Source organism: Bos mutus, chromosome 1 (assembly GCF_027580195.1).
Source record: "Bos mutus isolate GX-2022 chromosome 1, NWIPB_WYAK_1.1, whole genome shotgun sequence".
Taxonomy (NCBI): Eukaryota; Metazoa; Chordata; class Mammalia; order Artiodactyla; family Bovidae; genus Bos; species Bos mutus.
The window spans coordinates 73,241,899-73,261,219 of NC_091617.1; the positions used below are offsets into that span (position 1 = coordinate 73,241,899).

The window sequence follows — 19,321 nt, forward strand, 5'->3', positions numbered from 1 at the left end:
TTTCTATTAAGCTTGGCTATTATTAGATGTCCCTCAAGGCACTGAGGATTCAGAAGTGAATAAAATCAAATCCTTGCCTTCTCAAGGCTTATATCCTACTTGGGGGAAACAAATAATAAAGTTAATCTATAACATATGGTCAGGCAGTGATAAATGCCCTGCAGGAAAAATAAAGCAGGTTAAAAGGATTTTTTAAATGACAGGAGGGTGGTACTTCACATGGGGTGATCAGGGAAGTCCTCCAAGGAGGTAACATTTGAACAGAGATCTGAGTAAAAGTAAGGGAGTAAGGCATACAGATATCCAGGGCAAAGCACTGCAGACAATAGGAACAGTGGATAATGCAAAGGCCTTGATGCAGGATTTTGCTGGAATGTTGTAGAATCCTGAGAGGCCCAAGTACCTGAAGCAGTGAACAAGGGAAGTCATAAAACAGAGATCCAAAATAGAATAAATTGATGAGAAGATTTTGGGATCTTTCTTTCAGTTCTAGTTAATAAGAACATTAATCCAATTTTTAATAGAAAGTCATGAAGCTAAATGATGGGAATTATAATATTCTCTGAGATCACAATGGCAGAATTCATATTTGATTATCTGAGTGTTCACCAACGTGCCTAATGTAAGATCTAAAGTAGTGATTTAGTGACTAGACTTTTGAATGGAGGATGTAGCTACTCACTCTCTACTCCAGAGAGATGTTTCTTCAATGTATTCTTATCCAAGGATGAATTATTTCTTATCAAGAGATTCAGCTCTATTCTTTCTCTTAAAGAAGTTTACTGACCATGTGATCATTTCCCTCCCAAGTCCTACTAACATAATAGAAAAGAAATAGTATCAAAGAAAACTAAAGAAGCAATACGTGTAGATGAGAGATTTCTACAAATTTCTGTAAGTTGTAAAGTGACTGGAAGAGTGGTAGCTGAATCAGCAGGATAGAAGAAACTGTAGCCTACATCATGCCAGAGAGAGAGAGAGATTCCAAGAGTAAAGTTGGTTCACCCTGTAGAACCTGAGAGGATGAGCCTCTGGTATGTCATGTTCTATGGAAAGTAGGGGCTTCCCTGGTAGCTCAGCTGGTAAGGAATCCACCTGCAATGCAGGAGACCCTAGTTCAATCCCTGGGTTGGGAAGATTCCCCTGGAGAAGAGTTAAGCTACTCACTCCAGTATTCTTGGGCTTCCCTGGTGGCTCAGATGGTGAAGAATCCGCCTGCAGTGCAGGAGACTTAGGTTCGATTCCTGGGTTGGGAAGATCCCCTGGAGAAGGGAGTGGCAACTCACTCCAGTATTCTTGCCTGGAGAATCCCTATGGACAGAGGAGCCTGGTGGGCTACAGCCCATGGGGTCACAAAGAGTCAGATACAACTGAGCAACTGAGCACAGCACAGCTCATGGAAGGTGGACCCTGAACACGGGGGATGAGCTGAGAGCAGGCACAGAGATCGGTTCCCTAGGTCTCCCTCTCCTCCCGCTTCTTCTCCCTGCAATTGTAACTCCACTCTGCACAGAAAAAGGAACAATAGAGGATCAAGAAAGAGCTCTTGGCCCCCAAATTTACTTTCTAAAAAACACCTGAGATTTATTTTCGAGGAGAAGTCTCACATAACTAATGGAACACAGTTAGACTCCAAGCCTCCAATTTCAAATTCTGAAAACTAAATTCTTGACTGATGCCATTCGTGTATTTACTGGAGGCAACAGATGGAGGCTGAAATAAATGATTCCATATTCAACTAGTACTATAATATCTGGTATTCAGTATGTACTTAATAAATGTCTACTAAACTAAAATGCTTACAAATTTAAAAATACATGCTTACATGTCAGATTATATACTTACAAATTTTAAACTGCTTATATGCTTACAAATTTAAAATATATATGACTAACAAAAAATTTTAAAAACCAACAGAAGAATTGGAAGATGAATACATTGTTTTAAAAGAATGGAGTTGAAAAAAAAAATAAATAAAAGAATGGAGTTGAAAAACATGGAAAGAGCAGCTAAAAGACGTAGAAGTGGTCACATCTGAGAAGGAGAAGGAGGAAGGTGCTGTGAAGACAGGGGCTATAGGTTTTCTTTATTATGAACTTTTGGATTCTTTCTGATTTGTTAAACCTGTGCATGTATGACATTGATAAAACTTAGAAATTTTAAAAAGAAATAAATCCAAGTGTTGAGACTATATGGATATGCTTTAATATTGACTTTCTCCCAAACCCAAAGAGAACATGTGGAGTCCGAGTTAACATTTCTGGGACTTCTCATAATGGAGAATCGCTTGAAAAAGGAAACCAAACCAGTCTTGAAGGAGCTGAATGAGGCCCGCATCAGGACTGTGATGATCACTGGTATGCGTTTCTGGAAGCCTAACAAATTAAACCCATCCTAGGCATAAGCAAAAGACCATGTGAGCTGAGTGAGTTCCTGTGGCTGAGGCAGGAGGACCGATGCTTTGCCATCGAGATTGTTACCCTCTGCTCCAGTTACCTGGGAACTTGGGGAGCTCCCCTCAATGACTGTGAGCTTTGAAGGCAAGGGCCACGTCTCATTCTTTTTGCCTAAGGCCCTCTGTTCCTACCCAGGGTTTGTTCAGGGCCAATAGGCTCACAGCAGATATTGAAAGATAAGAACGGGGTTCTCATGAAGAACCCCAGTGAGACCTCTGTGTAAAGGGGTGAGACCGTCCTTCAGGGAGGTGGGGTAGGCATGGTTTGTGATGATTAAATTCAACATGGCTGATCCTAAGTGCTTTTTTTTTCTTTAACTTAATTGGAATCCAGATCCCAAGAATAGGTTTATGTTATCAGACCACGCCTATAACTTCACCACTGAAAATTGTCAGTCTCTTGAGGATGAGCTGTAAAGCACTTGAACATTTATTTACTCATTAGTGCATATTTTGGAAATATGTGATGTTCATGGACTTGATGCTAGGATGAAAGGGAGAGGTAGACATAATGTTTGACCACTAGGAATAGACAGGCTTGATAAAACATTATGAAAAAATGCAGAAAGTGTTAAATGCCCCCAAAGAGCACCAACAACACAGTATGGTCACTCAGAGGAGGGAGTGTTCAGTCCTGGATGCTGAGAGGTTTCTACACAAATCACGTCCACCTTCTTTGTCATCTAGGTGACAACCTTCAAACAGCCATTACCGTTGCAAAGAATTCTGAAATGATTCCTCGAGGGAGCCAAGTGATCCTTGTTGAAGCCAACGAACCTGAAGAGTTCGCCCCTGCTTCTGTGACCTGGCAGCTGGTGGAGAACCAGGAGAATGGGCCTGGAAAGAATGTGAGTGAATTTCAGAAAGCCCCTCCATGGACCGAGGCTGACGCAATACAGCCCTGACCCTGGGCAGCCCTCTCTCTCGGCATTAGAAGTCATCACAGTAGTAATCCCTCCCATCTGCCCAGAATTTTACAGTTTGCAAAGCTTTTAGCATTTCCACTGACACTCCTCAGCCTTGACTTCATGTAGAAATTACCCAGAAGCGTTTTCAAGCTTCCAAGGCTAAAACTAGAGATTCAGTGAGAATCTCTGGGCTGGGAACTGAGTCCTTCGCCTAGTGATTCCAGTGTACAGATGTGGCTGAGACTCACTGATTCACATCATAGTTCCCATCTGACCCTCAGTTACCCTACACAGTTGAGCAAAGTATTCCTTTTACAAAAGAGACAACTGAGGCCTAGAGAGGTAAGCTTGCCACGACACATGCTGGTGAGCTGCAGAGCAGGGAATCAAGTTCGGTCTGTTTGATCCCTGCTCCCTTAATTCATGGTCATTTAGATTGTCCTGGACTGGTAAACTGACGTGAACAGATGTCAGGCTTCTCTAGGTAGCGAGTTTCCTGTGCACTTCCCCCAGGACGGCTCTTTCTTGTGAAGAGAATGGGCTGCAGCCTGACGTTTCATTACTAAATGGGTCGCCTCTGCCTTTGTGTGAATTCAAAGAGATGGTCCTCAGGGTGATAAACTACAAAAAGCTCCCTTCCTTCAGGCTGACCAGCCCTTCAGATTGTTCAGTGTCGAGTATTTCTTTGTGCAGCACACAAGCTACACAGCTGTATGGAGTGGCCCTGCCCCTACCCTGCGAAGAGGTGTGTTAACTTGGCTCAAATCCATTGTGTGGGTTGTGAAAGACGACAGCTCGCTCTCTGCTTTCAGTGGATTTCTGGTGCTGATTTCCTTCTAAACTCACTTGCTTCAGCAACTACATGTATTGCCTCAACTGCACTGTGTGACGAAACTCAGATCCTCACTAATTTTTTAAAAGTGCCTAACATATTTCAATAAAAATTAGTTTGCATGTACATATACAGATTTTTAAATAAGGATGGTATATTTTTTAAAATGTATTTTAATGAGGTATAGTTGATTTACAGTGTTGTTAGTTTCTGCTATATAGCAAAGTGATTCAGTTATACATATATACTCTTTTTTCATATTTTTCCATTATAATTTATTACAGGACACAGATTTTCATTAATTTTTAATAAAGAGTCCAAACACTTCCCTGACAGGCCAGTGGTGAAGACTCTGTGCTCCCAGTGCAGGGGACATGGGTTCAGTCCCTGGTTGGGGAACTAAGATTCCAACTGCCATGCATAGTGCATCCAGAATAATAATAATAATAAGGTTCAGGGACACAAGGTGGAAGGGATCTGGGCACCTTGAGGGAAGTGTTGGCAGAGGTCAGGTTAGGCTCTGAAGAAAGGGTCCACCTATTTTACAGGGAAAAAATCCGGGCATGATTTCTGAATGAATGGTAAGAGATCTTAGGAAACAAAAGGTTGTATGAGGAGAAGGAACAGAAGGGAAGACTGTTTCCTCTTCTTCTCTGGAGTCACTCATTGGAACCTTGGAATGATTTCCTCAGTAGCCTGACATCACACATATTATCTCCCAGACTAGGATCCAGAGCCTCATATTGCCAAAGTAATCTCTGTTCATTTAATTTTGGGGGAACATTTTGAGTGTCTTCTTTATATGAGTCTAAGTTCTGTGGGCAAATTCTACATTATATATTTGCTGGTCCTCACACTCTTGCGTAACTTGAATACACTTCCTTCCATAAAATGTAGGAAAACAGCAACATCCTTAAGAGCCAAGGTAGAAATAATGCCCTTTTGATTTTAGGACACCCACATCAACATTGGAAACAGTTCAGTGCCTGTTGAAGAAAAAGGGAGCTGTTACCATTTTGCAATGAGTGGGAAATCATACCAAGTGATACTGCAGCATTTCAACAGCTTGCTTCCAAAAGTAAGTACTGGAGAAATGACATGTTTCGTTTTGCTCCTCAAATTAGTGAGATAAAAAAGGGTAAGAGAACAGTGAAGGCGATGCTTAGTGAGGTTATCTCAGAATTAGGAAATAAACACCCTCACAGGGAGCACTGTCTCTTCAAGAGGTCTCCCTTCATCACTCCTCTTATACCACTCATCACACATTCCCGGGCCCAAGGCCTCCTATTCAGAGCCTGAGGCTGGTGTTGCCCCTCACCCCACCCCCCGTGGCCAGTCCAATCCCAGTTTGCCTCTTCCCTGCCTCCCCAGCAGAGGGAACCTACAGATAGTCCCAAACACGCAGCCTGTTTTTTGGAATTTGCTTTTCTCTGAAAGCCACTAACTCATGTCAGGCTGAGCTCTATTCCCATTCCTGTCTGGATTCTTAAATTACAGCAGGAGGAAACAAAGGCTTTATGGTTTATTTTCAAGATCATTTGTTATCTTGTCGCTGTGTGTCTATTTTAAAACAGTGCTGTGCAGAGTGGTCCATTGGTGGGAAGGAAACAAGCGGAGCGGCAGCAGCCGTCTGTTAGCAGTGTCTTGAAAGTCCTGTCACCTTTCCAGTCGAGGACCATAGAGTCTAGACCCCACGGTGTCTAGAAAGCTGTTAGTGCAGCTCCTCATTGAAGAGATGGGAGAGCTGAGACTCAGAGACACTGTCATTCGCCTAAGGTCGTCACGGTCTGGGACAGAGCTGTAATAGCACCTTGATTCTCAACTCCCAATCTATTGCTCCTTCCTCTGCAATTGTGGAAATGGTGCTTAATGAAAAGAACTGTAGTTGCCTAAGCATTTTTATCTTATATACTCCTCTGCTTTTCAGTTACTATTATTCATTAGAGCTTATCCCATCTTGGAAAAATGATTGGGAACAAAGTAACAGACTTGTGATGGAGAACCAAAAGTGAAAGTTAAATATTAAACTGTTAAATCCCCCTTTTGCCCTTTCCTAATATTTGGTCTGATGTTATATCACCCAATGCTATACTAAAATGGTGGCCAGGAGTAATTTTTCAAGACTCTTCTTTTATTTTTTTTAATATAAATTTATTTATTTTAATTGGAGGCTAATTACTTTACAATATTGTATTGGTTTTGCCATACATCAACATGAATCTGCCATAGGTATACCCATGTTCCCCATCCTGAACCCCCCTCCCACCTCCCTCCCCTTACCATAAAGTGTTCTTTGTTCTAATCTTATTTCAATTGTTATTTTTCTCTTTAGATTCTGGTGAATGGAACGATTTTTGCAAGAATGTCCCCTGGGCAGAAATCTAGCCTAGTTGAAGAATTTCAGAAATTAAAGTAGGTTTTAGTGCATGAAAGGAGGGTATATTTGTTATCAATTGCAGTGTAACAAATTATCCCCAAGACACAGTGGTTTATAATAACACCATTTATTTTTTTTTACATTACTGTGGGTCAGGAATTCAGGTATGCTTAGCTGAGTCTTCTGGCTCTAGGTCCCCTTCAAGGGGTCATCAGGTGTCGACCAGTCCTGCAGTCATCTCAGCACTTGGTGGGGAAGGATCTGCCACCAGCCTCACCCCAGGTGTCCTTGGCAAGATTCAGTTCCTTGTGGAAAGTTGGGCTAAGAGTCTAAATTTTGTACTCATTGTTGGGCACAAGCCACACTTGTTTCCTTGCCATGAGGTGATTTCATAGGGATGCTCACAGAGTATCGGCTAGCTCCAGTGAGAGTTAGCAAGCAAGAGGAGTCAGAGAGAGAGAAGAGAGATGACTATTTTTTATATCTTCATCTTAGAAATGACATCCTAAGCTGTCACTTTACTCCTTTCATTAGAAGCAAATCACTCGGTTGGTCCACACTCAAAGGAAGGCATTAGATAACCTCATGAATTCCAGAAGGTGGGCCATTTTAGAAGCTGTCTGCCCCAAAGAACATTCCTTCTGTGGCTGGTAGGGCTTATCATAAAGGAAGATCCCCCTGCTTGGATACAGAGACTAGAAACAACAGCATTCTGTACAGCTTAGAATGGGGGGAAAAATGAGGAAGCGTGTGAGTTATCACCTGGAATTATTTGAGATTGGTCCATTAGAAGATATGTAAACAATTTCAGATCTTCCAGGAAAGAGATTATATTTTTACTGTTTTAGGTATAGAGGCAAAAATTAAAAAAAGGAAAAAGTTCTTTCATATCTCCTTCAAAAATACAGATGACCAAGTCACATGAAAGTGAAATGGTTCTTCTTGAGACCAGACCTACCTATTACTTGCTGGGAAGGTTACAGCTTCTGGACTCAGATTTCTAGAAAGTTAAGTAAGGAATGAAGAGTAGTAAAACTTTAAATAATTGCTGATAAGCAGTAGGTAAACTCAAGAGACTGCTTTTGACTATTATTTTTTGTTGCCTAAGCATTCTTAGGGACATTTCCAAAACTGCCTATTAACTCCCATAATGCCTTGAGGCTGGGTTAGTAACCAGTGTCTAAAATGATTATTTTATTTACATGGTCATTATATGATATTGGCTGAAGAAAGTAATTTTGCCCTTCTCAAATACTTGAGAAATGTTGCCAACTTAAATGCTTACTTTTGAAAAGCTGTATTCCCCTAAAGAAAAATCAATTCAGGATGATATATGCTATCTCAGAATAAGTTATCCTCTCAATTTCCAGATCTTGCTCTTCATTCAGAATTTATTCTTTATTCAGACAACACTAGAAGATGTAAGATTCCTTCTGTGATATAAAGACTAAATATGTACTTTATGCCTGAAGAAAGGAAGCCATTTTCAGCAAATGTATAGTCTTGATGCGTACATCAGCACAAACAAATGTTTACCGTGTGATTTTCATATATACTTACCAAAGAGTAGTTTGAACCTACAAATTTGTTTACATTTGGCCATATTTGACCTATAAAGATGGCCATTTTTATGTCAACTAATAATAAGGAAATTCTCTGAGAATTTCATTTTCCTCTATATTGTATCATTTCATGTGTTTTTGGCAAGTTACCACTGAGCCTGTAATAATATTGCCATTAATCAATACCTCCAATGTATTATTTACACACTTAGTGTGTCTCGCATCAGAAACTCCTTTAGTAACAGCTTTAAAATTTACTTTTCTCTTTATACAGTTGTGCCTGCACATCACACTGGTATAGATGGGAAGCATGTTATCTTATTTTCACTCCAAGATGCATCTAGAATATGTACATACATCTCTAGTTGTTATCTGTTAAACCATTTCCCAAATGTTTCTTCTCCTAGTGTCTACATGCTAAACTTTCAGCAGCAGTGAGCAACCAAAACACAGATGGACTAGGTTATGATCTGTGCATTAGGGTGTGAGAAACACTGATTACGACAGTACTCACTTCAGCTTGGCCTTGGTGGACAGAATCCAACAGGACTTCTTCTGAAGTGTGTGATCATCTTTGTGGATGTCCTTGGCAGTATTGCCATGATTTCCATGTGATTGATTGAAACAATATACCAGAGCTTTATTCCTCTGGGAATATTTCTCTCCAAGTTACTTTCCTTCAGCTTGATTCTACATGTGCTCCAGAGACACATACACACATACACAAACACACACACACACACACACACACATCATGCATGTTAGTGGTGATGGAAATTACTCAAGTGAGGCATTAAGCTATTAATGTTTCTTATCCTTTCCCTCACAGTTATTATGTAGGCATGTGTGGAGATGGAGCTAATGACTGTGGGGTGAGTAGAAATTACTTCTTCTAACGCAGGGGGTGCATTGATATTCCTCCTGAGGACCCCACGTCCCCTGTGGTCTGACTCTTCACCCTTCTGCCAACAACCACATCACTTAGTCATTTTGATGTTTATATTCATTTCTACCAGAGTATGGGTTGGATGTGGTGAAGAGTAAAGTAAGATGAGTCACTTCAGCTGTTTTCTAGCAACTTTTAGAATAATAAAGACAAAGAAAGGCTACAGAGGCTCCCATATTTCAGACCCAAAAGGGACTTTACAAGACTAGGTGGTTTAAATCTCTCCTGTTATAAATAAGGAAATGAGCCTCATGGAGGTAAATTCTTTTTCTTTTTTTTCCCTTTTTTTGCCTAAAGTCATACAGCTGGTAAAGGCTTAGTGAAGGAAAAATTTGAAACTGATGATAAAGGTTTGAATTATGTGTAAATCGTATTCCTGCCAAATTCTCCACCAGGGTTACTTTATACAATCTGGATTTACTCCCAAATTTTCACACTCAGAAAAATCATAAACCAAATTATTTGGTTATTACATACAATAGCAAACTGAAATTACAAGATTCTCAGCAGATGACTTCTCTGATACAGTAGAAGGCAGTACGTGTTTAATAATCTGAGTTTCAAAGATACAGTTGAAATAGTAGCTTACCTTGAAGATTTATGTATGTCAGAAAATATTTTGGGAGCCAATTTGTGGGAGAAGTAATGAAGAGAATCATTTTGTATTTCTAAAGCCTATTGTATACTTAAGGTCTGGGTATTTGTTTTATTTTTTTCTTAAATATTTTCTTCAAAGTTCTGAGATAAACTAAGCTCATACTTAGATAGCAGTTATGAATTTTTCTGCTTCATACTTTGTGAGAAGGAGCTAGCTGTTAGTCTGTTCTTCAAATCTAGGGTGAGTACACATTCTCACTAATTATGTGGAATTTAAAACAAAACAAATAAATCAGATGTTATATAGGACATAGTCTCTGCCTCTGAAAAGTTCATTACCTGGTGGGGAAAAAAATCATGCATAAAACTAATCCTAATATATAAAGCAGATGGTCCTAAATTACATGGTAGAGGTACAAAGTACCAAGGGAAAAATGAGGAAGAAGGAAATATTCTAATATTCATTGAACATGAACTTTGTGTATACTGGCCATGGTTACCAGGAACTTTGCAAGTTCTATAGCAGTACAGAAATACAAAATCTCATTTTATGTTCATACACTTCTTATAGGATTAGGGGCTGGCTGGCCTGCTCATTGGCTGCTGTCTGCTTGGGGCACTCTCTGAGCAGTTTTCAGTCTTGATGAGAGAAGATTTAGTCCTTATTTCAGTGAGACATCATATACCTTGGAATGATTCTCTGATGAGTGTAATCTGGTCCCTGCCTCCAGCGAAGGTGGTCTATGTCCCAAATTTCATCCCAGCAGTTAGCTGGTTGGCTGGATCAGGCAGCCTGGGGGAAGGTGGGCATTAGATAATTTTTCCCCTAGTTCATGAAGATGACCTGTTAAGTATAAAACTGTGATGGTAAAGGCCTCTACACAGGTCCATCCAAACGCTGTCATCTTTTTAATCAACTTCTCAAATGAGTCCTTCCACTTTCTTAGCCTGTCTACATCCCCTCAACCAACACACACACACACACACACACACACACACCTTCTTCTACCACTGAGTCATTGTTGGTGCCTCTTTAATTGGTACCTTCATGTACCCAGGTGGAGGGGCAGCCTAAACAGAGATCCAGTGGTGGAAGGGTACAATACTATCAACTCTGTAATGTGAAAACTAGCCTTGGGGTGTTTGAACAGTTAGAGCCTGGTCTGAGGAGTCATGGGTATAACATGGATTTATCATTCTAGGCTTTGAAAATGGCTCATGCGGGCATTTCGCTGTCAGAGCAGGAGGCATCTGTGGCCTCCCCTTTCACCTCAAAAACAACCAACATCGAGTGTGTGCCTCATCTCATCAAGTAAGCTACCTCTTCCCCTTCTATCCTTTGACTGTCTGGCTCACTGTTTGGCTCCAGGTGGAATTCAACTCTAATTGAAAGTGACAAATGTCACAGCAGAAACTTGGCTGAAGTGCTGCTGAGAACCAATTAAGGGGAGGGGGCTGTGAGTGCTGCCTAAGAATGCTGATAAAATCAACAAAAAGGTGACTTTTGCTGAGTTTTAAAGAATACATGGCTGTGAATGCTAGTGTTGATATTTTAAAGCCAACTGTATATCTCACTTCTCCTCTCCTTTAGTTTTTTATGTTGGATGCTTACTGGAACCTTTCTCTCAGGAGCTGGGGATGGAGAAGAAGCAGAAGAGGAATTCTCTACCACATAGCCTTCGCCTAGTAGTAATATGTCTCCAAAATACGGATTAGTGAATATCCAAAATGACTGCACCTACCTTTACTATCATTATTGTCTTAACCCGCTTTGTGTCATGGTGACTACAAAACAAGAGTGCCCAGGACACTCACCTCACTCATGTGGCTCTTTTTAAATATTGTTCTTGAAAATGTGGTGTATTAAAAATGAGACAGAACTTTTCCCTGGAGGACTCACATTCCAGTAAGGGGTATAGAAAGATGTATGTAGATATAGTCGCCTAACACAGAATCTTCTGCCTAAGGAATGAGAGGTGCTCAATAAATTAGCTTTCCGTAAATGAATGTCCAAACAATACAGTCATATGCCAGTAGTTCGAAATGATAACTCAAGCTAGGAGGGACGGTTTCAGAGGTAGGTTGTAATTTGAACGATAAATGGGATGTATGGAAACACTAAGGAGGTGGAGGGAATTCCAGATAAAGGAAATGGAGAGCCATGTTTAGAAATGGGGCTTTCATTGGAGAGTGCAGGGGCCTGATTGCTGAACTGAGCTGGAAGATTTCTCAGATGGGAACTGTGGAGGTGAGGCTGGAACACCAGGTGTGGAGGCATCACAGAGGGGATTCAAACTCCTGGACGGATGTGCCAAGTGCATACTTGATTCATCCAAAAGGCAGTAGCACTTTCAGATGCTCTTTCTCATGCAAGTTGTGTGATGCATTTATGATTGCAATATGTTGTTTTAAAATACAAGTCAGGATGCAAAATTTTCTCTAGTGGCAGATGGCTTAGTAAGTCTTCATGATAGAAACCCTCTTCTTTTATACTTCACAAATTCATAAAAATACAGAGTTCAGCTCTGTTATGCTGAATTTACCCTTGCTATTCTTGATGCCTGCCTAGTCCTGAGAAAATATCCTTTAGAGGAGCGATAATGTGCAGTTTTAGGTACATGGGTCTACAGGTTCCCATTATTATTCTTTGAAACATGATTGGCTTGTTATAGTTCAAGTCCTTTAGGGCAAGGACTATGCCTTATTAATTTCTATGTCGTTGTGCCTCCCATGACACATCAGAGCCTTCGATGAACGTTTGTGGAATGCATTAAGTGAATGAATGAACCACTTAAAATTCACATCCATTAGGAAGAGCAGCCATTGTGGAGGCCTTGCAAACATTCTTTACGCTTTACCACTTTGGATTTTTGCACTTTTTTTTTTTTTTGATCTGGGTGTCTATTCTCTGGGAAATGTACACAACAGCAGAATAAAGGATGAAATCACAAAGTTTATGTCAGAAAACAATCTAGGTTTCACATGGTTTCCCCTTCTCAACTGGTTTTCTCTCTCCCCTCTGTGCTGAAAATAGAAAGGTAGTGTCTCATAGTCTGGTGGAAAGCACTGACCTGAGGTATCCTGGCCTATCTCCCACCAGAACCTTCTCATCTTGCCCAAGACCCAGCGTGGTTTTTGGCTCTCTGGGTTTTCCTTCTTATGTCCCTGGTCTGTAGAAAAATTTTGAGCAGCACAGGTGTCCATGTCACTGGGGACTGGAAATCAAGAGTATATGGGCCGCCTCCCATATGGATTCGCTTCTACCTTGACAAGAGGAGGCTGCAGGAGTGCTTGTTGGCCAAGTTCCTCCCTCCCCCGACATGTGCTACTTTGGCCTGACATAATCCATTACTGCTGCTGCCACTAAGTCGCTTCAGTCGTGTCCGACTCTGTGCGACCCCATAGACGGCAGCCCATGAGGCTCCCCCGTCCCTGGGATTCTCCAGGCAAGAACACTGGAGTGGATAGCCATTTCCTTCTCCAACGCATGAAAGTGAAAAGTGAAAGTGAAGTCGCTCAGTCATGTCCGACTCTTAGCGACCCCACGGACTGCAGCCTACCAGGCTCCTCCATCCATGGGATTTTCCAGGCAAAAGTACTAGAGTGGGGTGCCATTGCCTTCTCTGAATCCATTACTAACTATACTTCAATAAAAAAGGGAAAAGGTAAATATTCTTTAAAAAATTCTGTTTGAACAATTATTCTTCTAATTGGGTCTTAGAAGAATAATTGTTCAAACAGAATTTTTTAAAGAATATTTACCTTTTCCCTTTTTTATTGAAGTATAGTTGATATACATTACATTAATTTCAGATGTACAACATAGTGATTCAACATATATGTATATTATGAACGGATCACCATGGTAAGTCTGGTAACCATCTGACACATTAAAAAATTATTACAATATTATTGACTAGGAACTATTTACTTTTGATGCTGCGACTTTTACAATTGTCTTTTTCTCTTTGTGTTCCCAAACCAGCTCCCATTATTATCCTGGGTTCTTCCTGGTGTACTGAAGCCAACAAAGCCCATTTCATCTCAAATATTGGCATCACATCTACTTTTTTCATAATGTGAGAGCACCGCCTTAGCATCATGAGTCTAAGGAACTCTAAAACATACACAAGGAGCAAGTGTTGCCAGGATGAAATGAAGCACAAGCCAGTCAATGCTTGACATGTTGCACCTTGTCATGGTGTATTGTGTTTATAATCTTCTTAATTCATTGGAAGCTTGTTGAAAATAAGGACTGTGCCTGATTAATTTATATCCTCTGTGACTCTGAGCATAATGCTGCTATCTTATAAGCCTTAAGTAAAAGCAAGCTTAAGAGTCAATGGGTGAGATGATGGTTGAAGGAAAGAATGAGTGAATGAATAGTTAAATGAATCATTGAGAGGATGAATCAGTGATGAAGTGAATGTATATATCAAAGAAAGAAAGTGAAGTTGCTCAGTCTTATCCGACTCTTTGTGACCCCACGGACTGTAGCCTACCAGGTTCTTCTGTCCAGGGGTTTTCCAGGCAAGAATACTGGAGTGGGTTGCCATTTCCTTCTCCAGATCTTCCTGACCCAGGGATTGAACCCAGGTCTCCCACATTGTAGGCAGACGCTTTACCATCTGAGCCACCAGGGAAGTCCAAGTATATATCAACAGGCCATTAAAATGAGCTCCTTTGAAAATATAAAAGAGACTGGGAGATATGTATCGTATAAAACCAATTATTTTTATTTTTTCTTAAACAGAGAAGGCCGAGCTGCTCTTGTTTCATCCTTCGGGGTATTTAAATACTTGACCATGTACGGCATAATCCAGTTTATTGGCACATCACTGCTCTATTGGGTATGAACTAAAATAATTTCTTCCCAGTTCTAATTGCACTTACATCCCCTGTTTATTTTGGGTGGGGGTGCAGCTCCTACACGGGACTTAATGTTTTATAAATAAATTACTTTTTTCAAAATAGATGTCTGCAAACTTGAGAACTTGGTATAACTGTGCATGAGACACAGAGCTAGAAATGAGTAGATGTGGCTCAGTGTTGTTTTTCTCTAGATAACCTGAGACACTTGACCTCCTCAAGCCTCTACTTCTTCACTTAGAGTATGGAGAGAGCTTCAGAGCAGCCTAAATATATCTCGGCAGGCAATGCATCAGTCTCCAACTGGGGAATATTTTTGGCAGACTAAGAAGAGATTAAAAAGAGAGAGAAATTGTTGAATTTGACTTTGAAGGACTAAAAACTGGAAAGATTCCCATACCAGAGCTTTAGTTCTGAACCTGCCCAGAACCTCTACATGTCATTAGTAAAGGATTAGCAGTTCTGTAAAAAATGTTTGGAAAAGACTTTTGAAATGAAATGATAAAAATAATCATCTAAAAATTAACTAGCTATATGGAAGAAATATGTATAGGTTGAAAGTAATCTGCATCAGGTCAGTCATAACTTGGTCTACAGTAAAATAATCCATCAGGCTCAGGGAACACTGGGGCAAGGGGAATTAATTTACTGCCTTCCTGAGACATAGTGATGAAAGCGAGGAACACAGGACTCCAGCCTCGGGTGGGCTAATGATTGTGAGAAGCACATAGAGGCTAAGGGGCAACCAGGTGCATAGAGAGAAGAAATTGGTTGGAAGCCAGGAAACCTGGATTCAAGTTCTACTTCTGTCTCTAAGAACAAATTCGTTCTTGCCCTTGGCTGAGCTTTTATCCGCCTCCGGAAGTCAGGCTGACTGATTTCTAAAACCCTCCATAGTTCTCTGAAAACTCCCAAAATAAAGTAAAGCTGCCTTTGAAAATTCTCCCTATTCCATCTCACCCTGCATGTATAATGTTACCATTCTGAGGGGAAAGAATATGAGAAGGAAATGTAAAAAAGACAGAGAAAGAATTGCAAGATGAGAAGAACTCAGAAACCATTTGCATTCTCTGAAAGTTAAGAAATCAGAATTTCAGTTCCAAAGTCTCCATAGATACAGTTGATTGAAATCAGTCTACTCCAAGTCATTCACTCTGATGGTCTAGATCTAAGTTAAGAGTGTTCTCCAAGAACCTTCGCCTGGAAACATCTTGGCCTTGAGTTCACTTTCTAAGGGGACAGAAATATTTTCATTGGCATCAGTGTGATCTGGTAATATGCATAGAGCCAGATTATGACTTCGTGCTCAGTCAACAGCTATGAAGAAAAACTGACCTGTCTGCAAAAGGTATTGCAAGGCAAGTTCTTGCAGAGTACTTAGCGGACTTGTTTATTTAAATACTTCCAGTATAAACTGAAAGGGAGTTCTATGTCTACACAAACCTTAGAGAGGCAGGTGTACCAGAATGAAGTCTGCAATGGGCTTACTTGGGGTAGGGAACTTGTTCAGTTCGTGAAAGTAAGTGGGTTTCAAGAGAATCATGTGAACTCAACCCATGGATAAAGACAGAGAGAAAACCCTGTTCAATGATTTGAAGCCTTGATTTCAAATTTTAAGTGTAAAGTTCCTAGCAAAATTTTCAGGTTTAATATCTTCTGTTGAGAGTTCAACTACCCAGGCTGAGTCTGCAGCTGCCAAAATCACTGTGACCAACCAATAAGAGAGTGTTTCTCAACTGACTGATTCTCATTGCAATTAATTATATGGAATTAAGTTAAACATTGGAAAAAGAGTGATTTGGTTTTATTCTATCCAATGAGATGCTAAAGAGCTTAGGTCAATCACTTTCCTCCTAAAATGGGGAGGAAAATAACACTTGCTTCCTGACTGATTTCAGGAAGAGTGTTGGGGATGGTGAAGATGTTTTGATGTCAGAATCCTCACTTATCTTTACTTTTCTTCATTTTCAGCAACTACAACTGTTTGGGAATTACCAGTATCTCATGCAAGATGTTGCCATTACGTTGATGGTCTGTTTAACAAGTAAGATCTTAAGCAAAGTAAACCATATTGTTTTTATTTATCCATAAAATTCTAGAAGTACTCATACAAATAAGAGCTTCTGAGAATGACACTTTAACTCCCAGATCTCACTGTGTGCGTGTGTGCTCATTTACTTCAGTTGTGTCTGATTCTTTGTGAACCCATGGACCGAAGCCTGCCAGGGTCCTCTGTTCATGGGATTCTCCAGGCAGGAATACTGGAGTGGGTTGCCATGCCTTCCTCCAGGGGATCTTCCCAACCCAGGGATTGAACCCCGAGTCTCTTGTGTCTCCTGCATTGGCAGACAGATTCTTTACCAGTAGCACCACCTGAGAAGCCCACCAGACCTCATTACCTATCAATTTTTTGAAAGTGGTATTGGTAGTAAGGTGAGGCTTGCAGTCCTCAGACTTGACATTTATATAGTCTGATAGAAAATAGGTCTTAATTTCATAAAATTGTCAACATATTCTGAGTTCTTTGTAAGTTTATGTCTTATACACAGAAAAAATGTATAAGAAATTGAGGAAGGGAAAACTTTAAAACCCAAAGGTCATTTTCCATTATTCGGCTATACTTCTCATTGACATGAAACCAGATTTTTGCTAAGGCCTTTGATGTTTGAGAACAAATGCTAGCATTTTATTCTAGTGGAATTCTCTCAAAAGCAAGGTGTGGCTCACAGCAACTATTGCTCATTTCCTTCTTTTGAGATGACACTGATAAAGTATTTCCTATCAAGGAACTCAAAGCTTGATACTAACTCTTAATAAGTGAGAAAGGTGACTGCCTTAACAGGGAGCAAAGAAAAAGAATGACACATTCATCTCTTTTTCCTTGTTCAACAATAGAAGTGTTATGAAAAATAACAGATAAAACATCCAGCAATGCAGGATATTAATAACCTTGAGAATTTCATGTAGCATCATAAAACATGAAACTGATATTGAAGTCATTTTTTACATCATCACAGTGACAAAATTTACCAGTGTCAGAGATTTAAGTAATATCAATTTTGATTCTTAGGAATGAAATATCTATTCATAGCCCATTTAAATACTAAGTGTTATTAATATTCATATGCCTGGATAATTTTGAATCAGATAAATGGATGGGTATATTTGCTTCTACAATGTTGGCTATATTTTAAGCAATTTGCATGATTTTCTTGTGAACATGGACAATGATATAAAAAAGAAGAGAGTACCAGGAGGTTTCAAGAGCTAAGCTAGCAGGCAGAAGCATGAAAGTGAAGAGTATGGCCATCCTCCATCATTTCCTATCTCTGTGACCTTTGGCAAGTTACTTACTAAATAAATCATTGATTCACTGGGGCTTCCCAGGTGACTTAGTGAGAATCTGCCTGCTGCTGCAGGAAACACAGGAGATGTGGGTTCAGTCCCTGGTTCTGGAAGATCCCCCAAAAGGGAATGCAACCAACTCCAGTATTTTTGCCTGTCAAATTCCATGGACAGAGGACCCCGGCAGGCTACAGTCCATGGGGCCACAGAGCACCGGACACAACCGAGTGACTGAGCACGCATGCACACATAAAATTGATTCGTGTGAAAGGTCCTCACAGGGTTGTGAGGATTAGATAACACAGTGCACGTAGTGTATAGCATAGAGCACGGAACCCAATAAGCACTAATTACAAGATGAACGATATTGCACTACCCCCACCCCTCGCTGGTTTTTTTGAGATGACTGACTAGCTTGTTGAGCACTTAAAAAATCTGAAGACTGTGTACAAGTAGACTGTTGGATTAGAAATTCAAAAATATGAGTGGACGCTTTGCCTCAGATTTGCCAGATGACCTCAAGCAAGTTGTTTTGAGCTTTTGCACACTTAATTTTCATTTTGGTCATGAATTTGACTCTCAAGGTGATGAGTATACTTTACTGTTTCCCATGGCAAGAGCCTGTGGACTCTGGTACCTGTTGCTCACCCTGTGAAACAGCCTCTCATCTCAGAGCAGGCCGAGTGGGAGAGTTGGGATGACTCAGAGCAGGGCCACTGTTCCCGTGGGAGTAAGAAGAAGGCTGACAGTTCAGAAGCATAGTGTTCTTTCCAAACGAGAGCACTTCATTCAATTAGTATGCAACAAACGTGTAGCTGGCTGACTAAATGAGCTAGACCGACGAAGGTGAGAAACACAGTGTGGAAATACCTTTTTTTTTGGTCTCTTTTTACTTTCTGCCTTTGAACACTATCACTTTCCCATCCCTGTGAGTTCAGTCATACTATAGGCAGATCATTTCCTGGTCATTTCCAGGTACTGAAATGATCTCATCTTTAGATGTGAAAAGTCCAGGTATTATAAATTAACATTTCATGTTCTCATCCAATTCAAAGTTTTCTTCTCCAAATGAAGCCTGACCCATGGCTTGGAGTAGGTAGTGTTAGAGAAGGCCATGAACTGTTTTCCTTGTGTCAGCTACTTTCAACCCTGCTTCGGTGAATGCAAGTAGCAAGAGCCCAGGACTTTCTACTTAAATGGGGCTATTGTACTTATCACCTGTCGAGTGTATTCTAACAAGGTAGGCATCTAAACTCAGGCCCTTTGCATGGGGCTCACTAGTGAGTTCCTGAGTTCTTTAGAGATTCCCTGTGGATTGTCTGAACCAGACCACTCTCTTACATAGGTGGTGCTCTCTTCTCTGACCCCTCAGGATTCCTTTCATTAACTGCCTTCTGGTGGTGCATATCACACAGCTTTTTCCTTCTGCT

The 19,321-nt window shown here is 40.5% G+C and overlaps 1 protein-coding gene across 1 annotated transcript in view; it reads left to right on the plus strand.

Annotated features, from left to right (window-relative positions):
- Nucleotides 1-19,321, plus strand: part of ATP13A5 (ATPase 13A5) — a 122,635-nt gene that overhangs the window by 82,628 nt on the left and 20,686 nt on the right. Inside the window, exons 18-25 of the mRNA XM_005903387.3 lie at nt 2,233-2,357; nt 3,143-3,303; nt 5,148-5,273; nt 6,528-6,607; nt 8,964-9,006; nt 10,880-10,989; nt 14,431-14,527; nt 16,518-16,590. Coding sequence (XP_005903449.1) covers nt 2,233-2,357; nt 3,143-3,303; nt 5,148-5,273; nt 6,528-6,607; nt 8,964-9,006; nt 10,880-10,989; nt 14,431-14,527; nt 16,518-16,590 — 815 coding nt within the window. The remainder of the gene's footprint in view (nt 1-2,232; nt 2,358-3,142; nt 3,304-5,147; nt 5,274-6,527; nt 6,608-8,963; nt 9,007-10,879; nt 10,990-14,430; nt 14,528-16,517; nt 16,591-19,321) is intronic.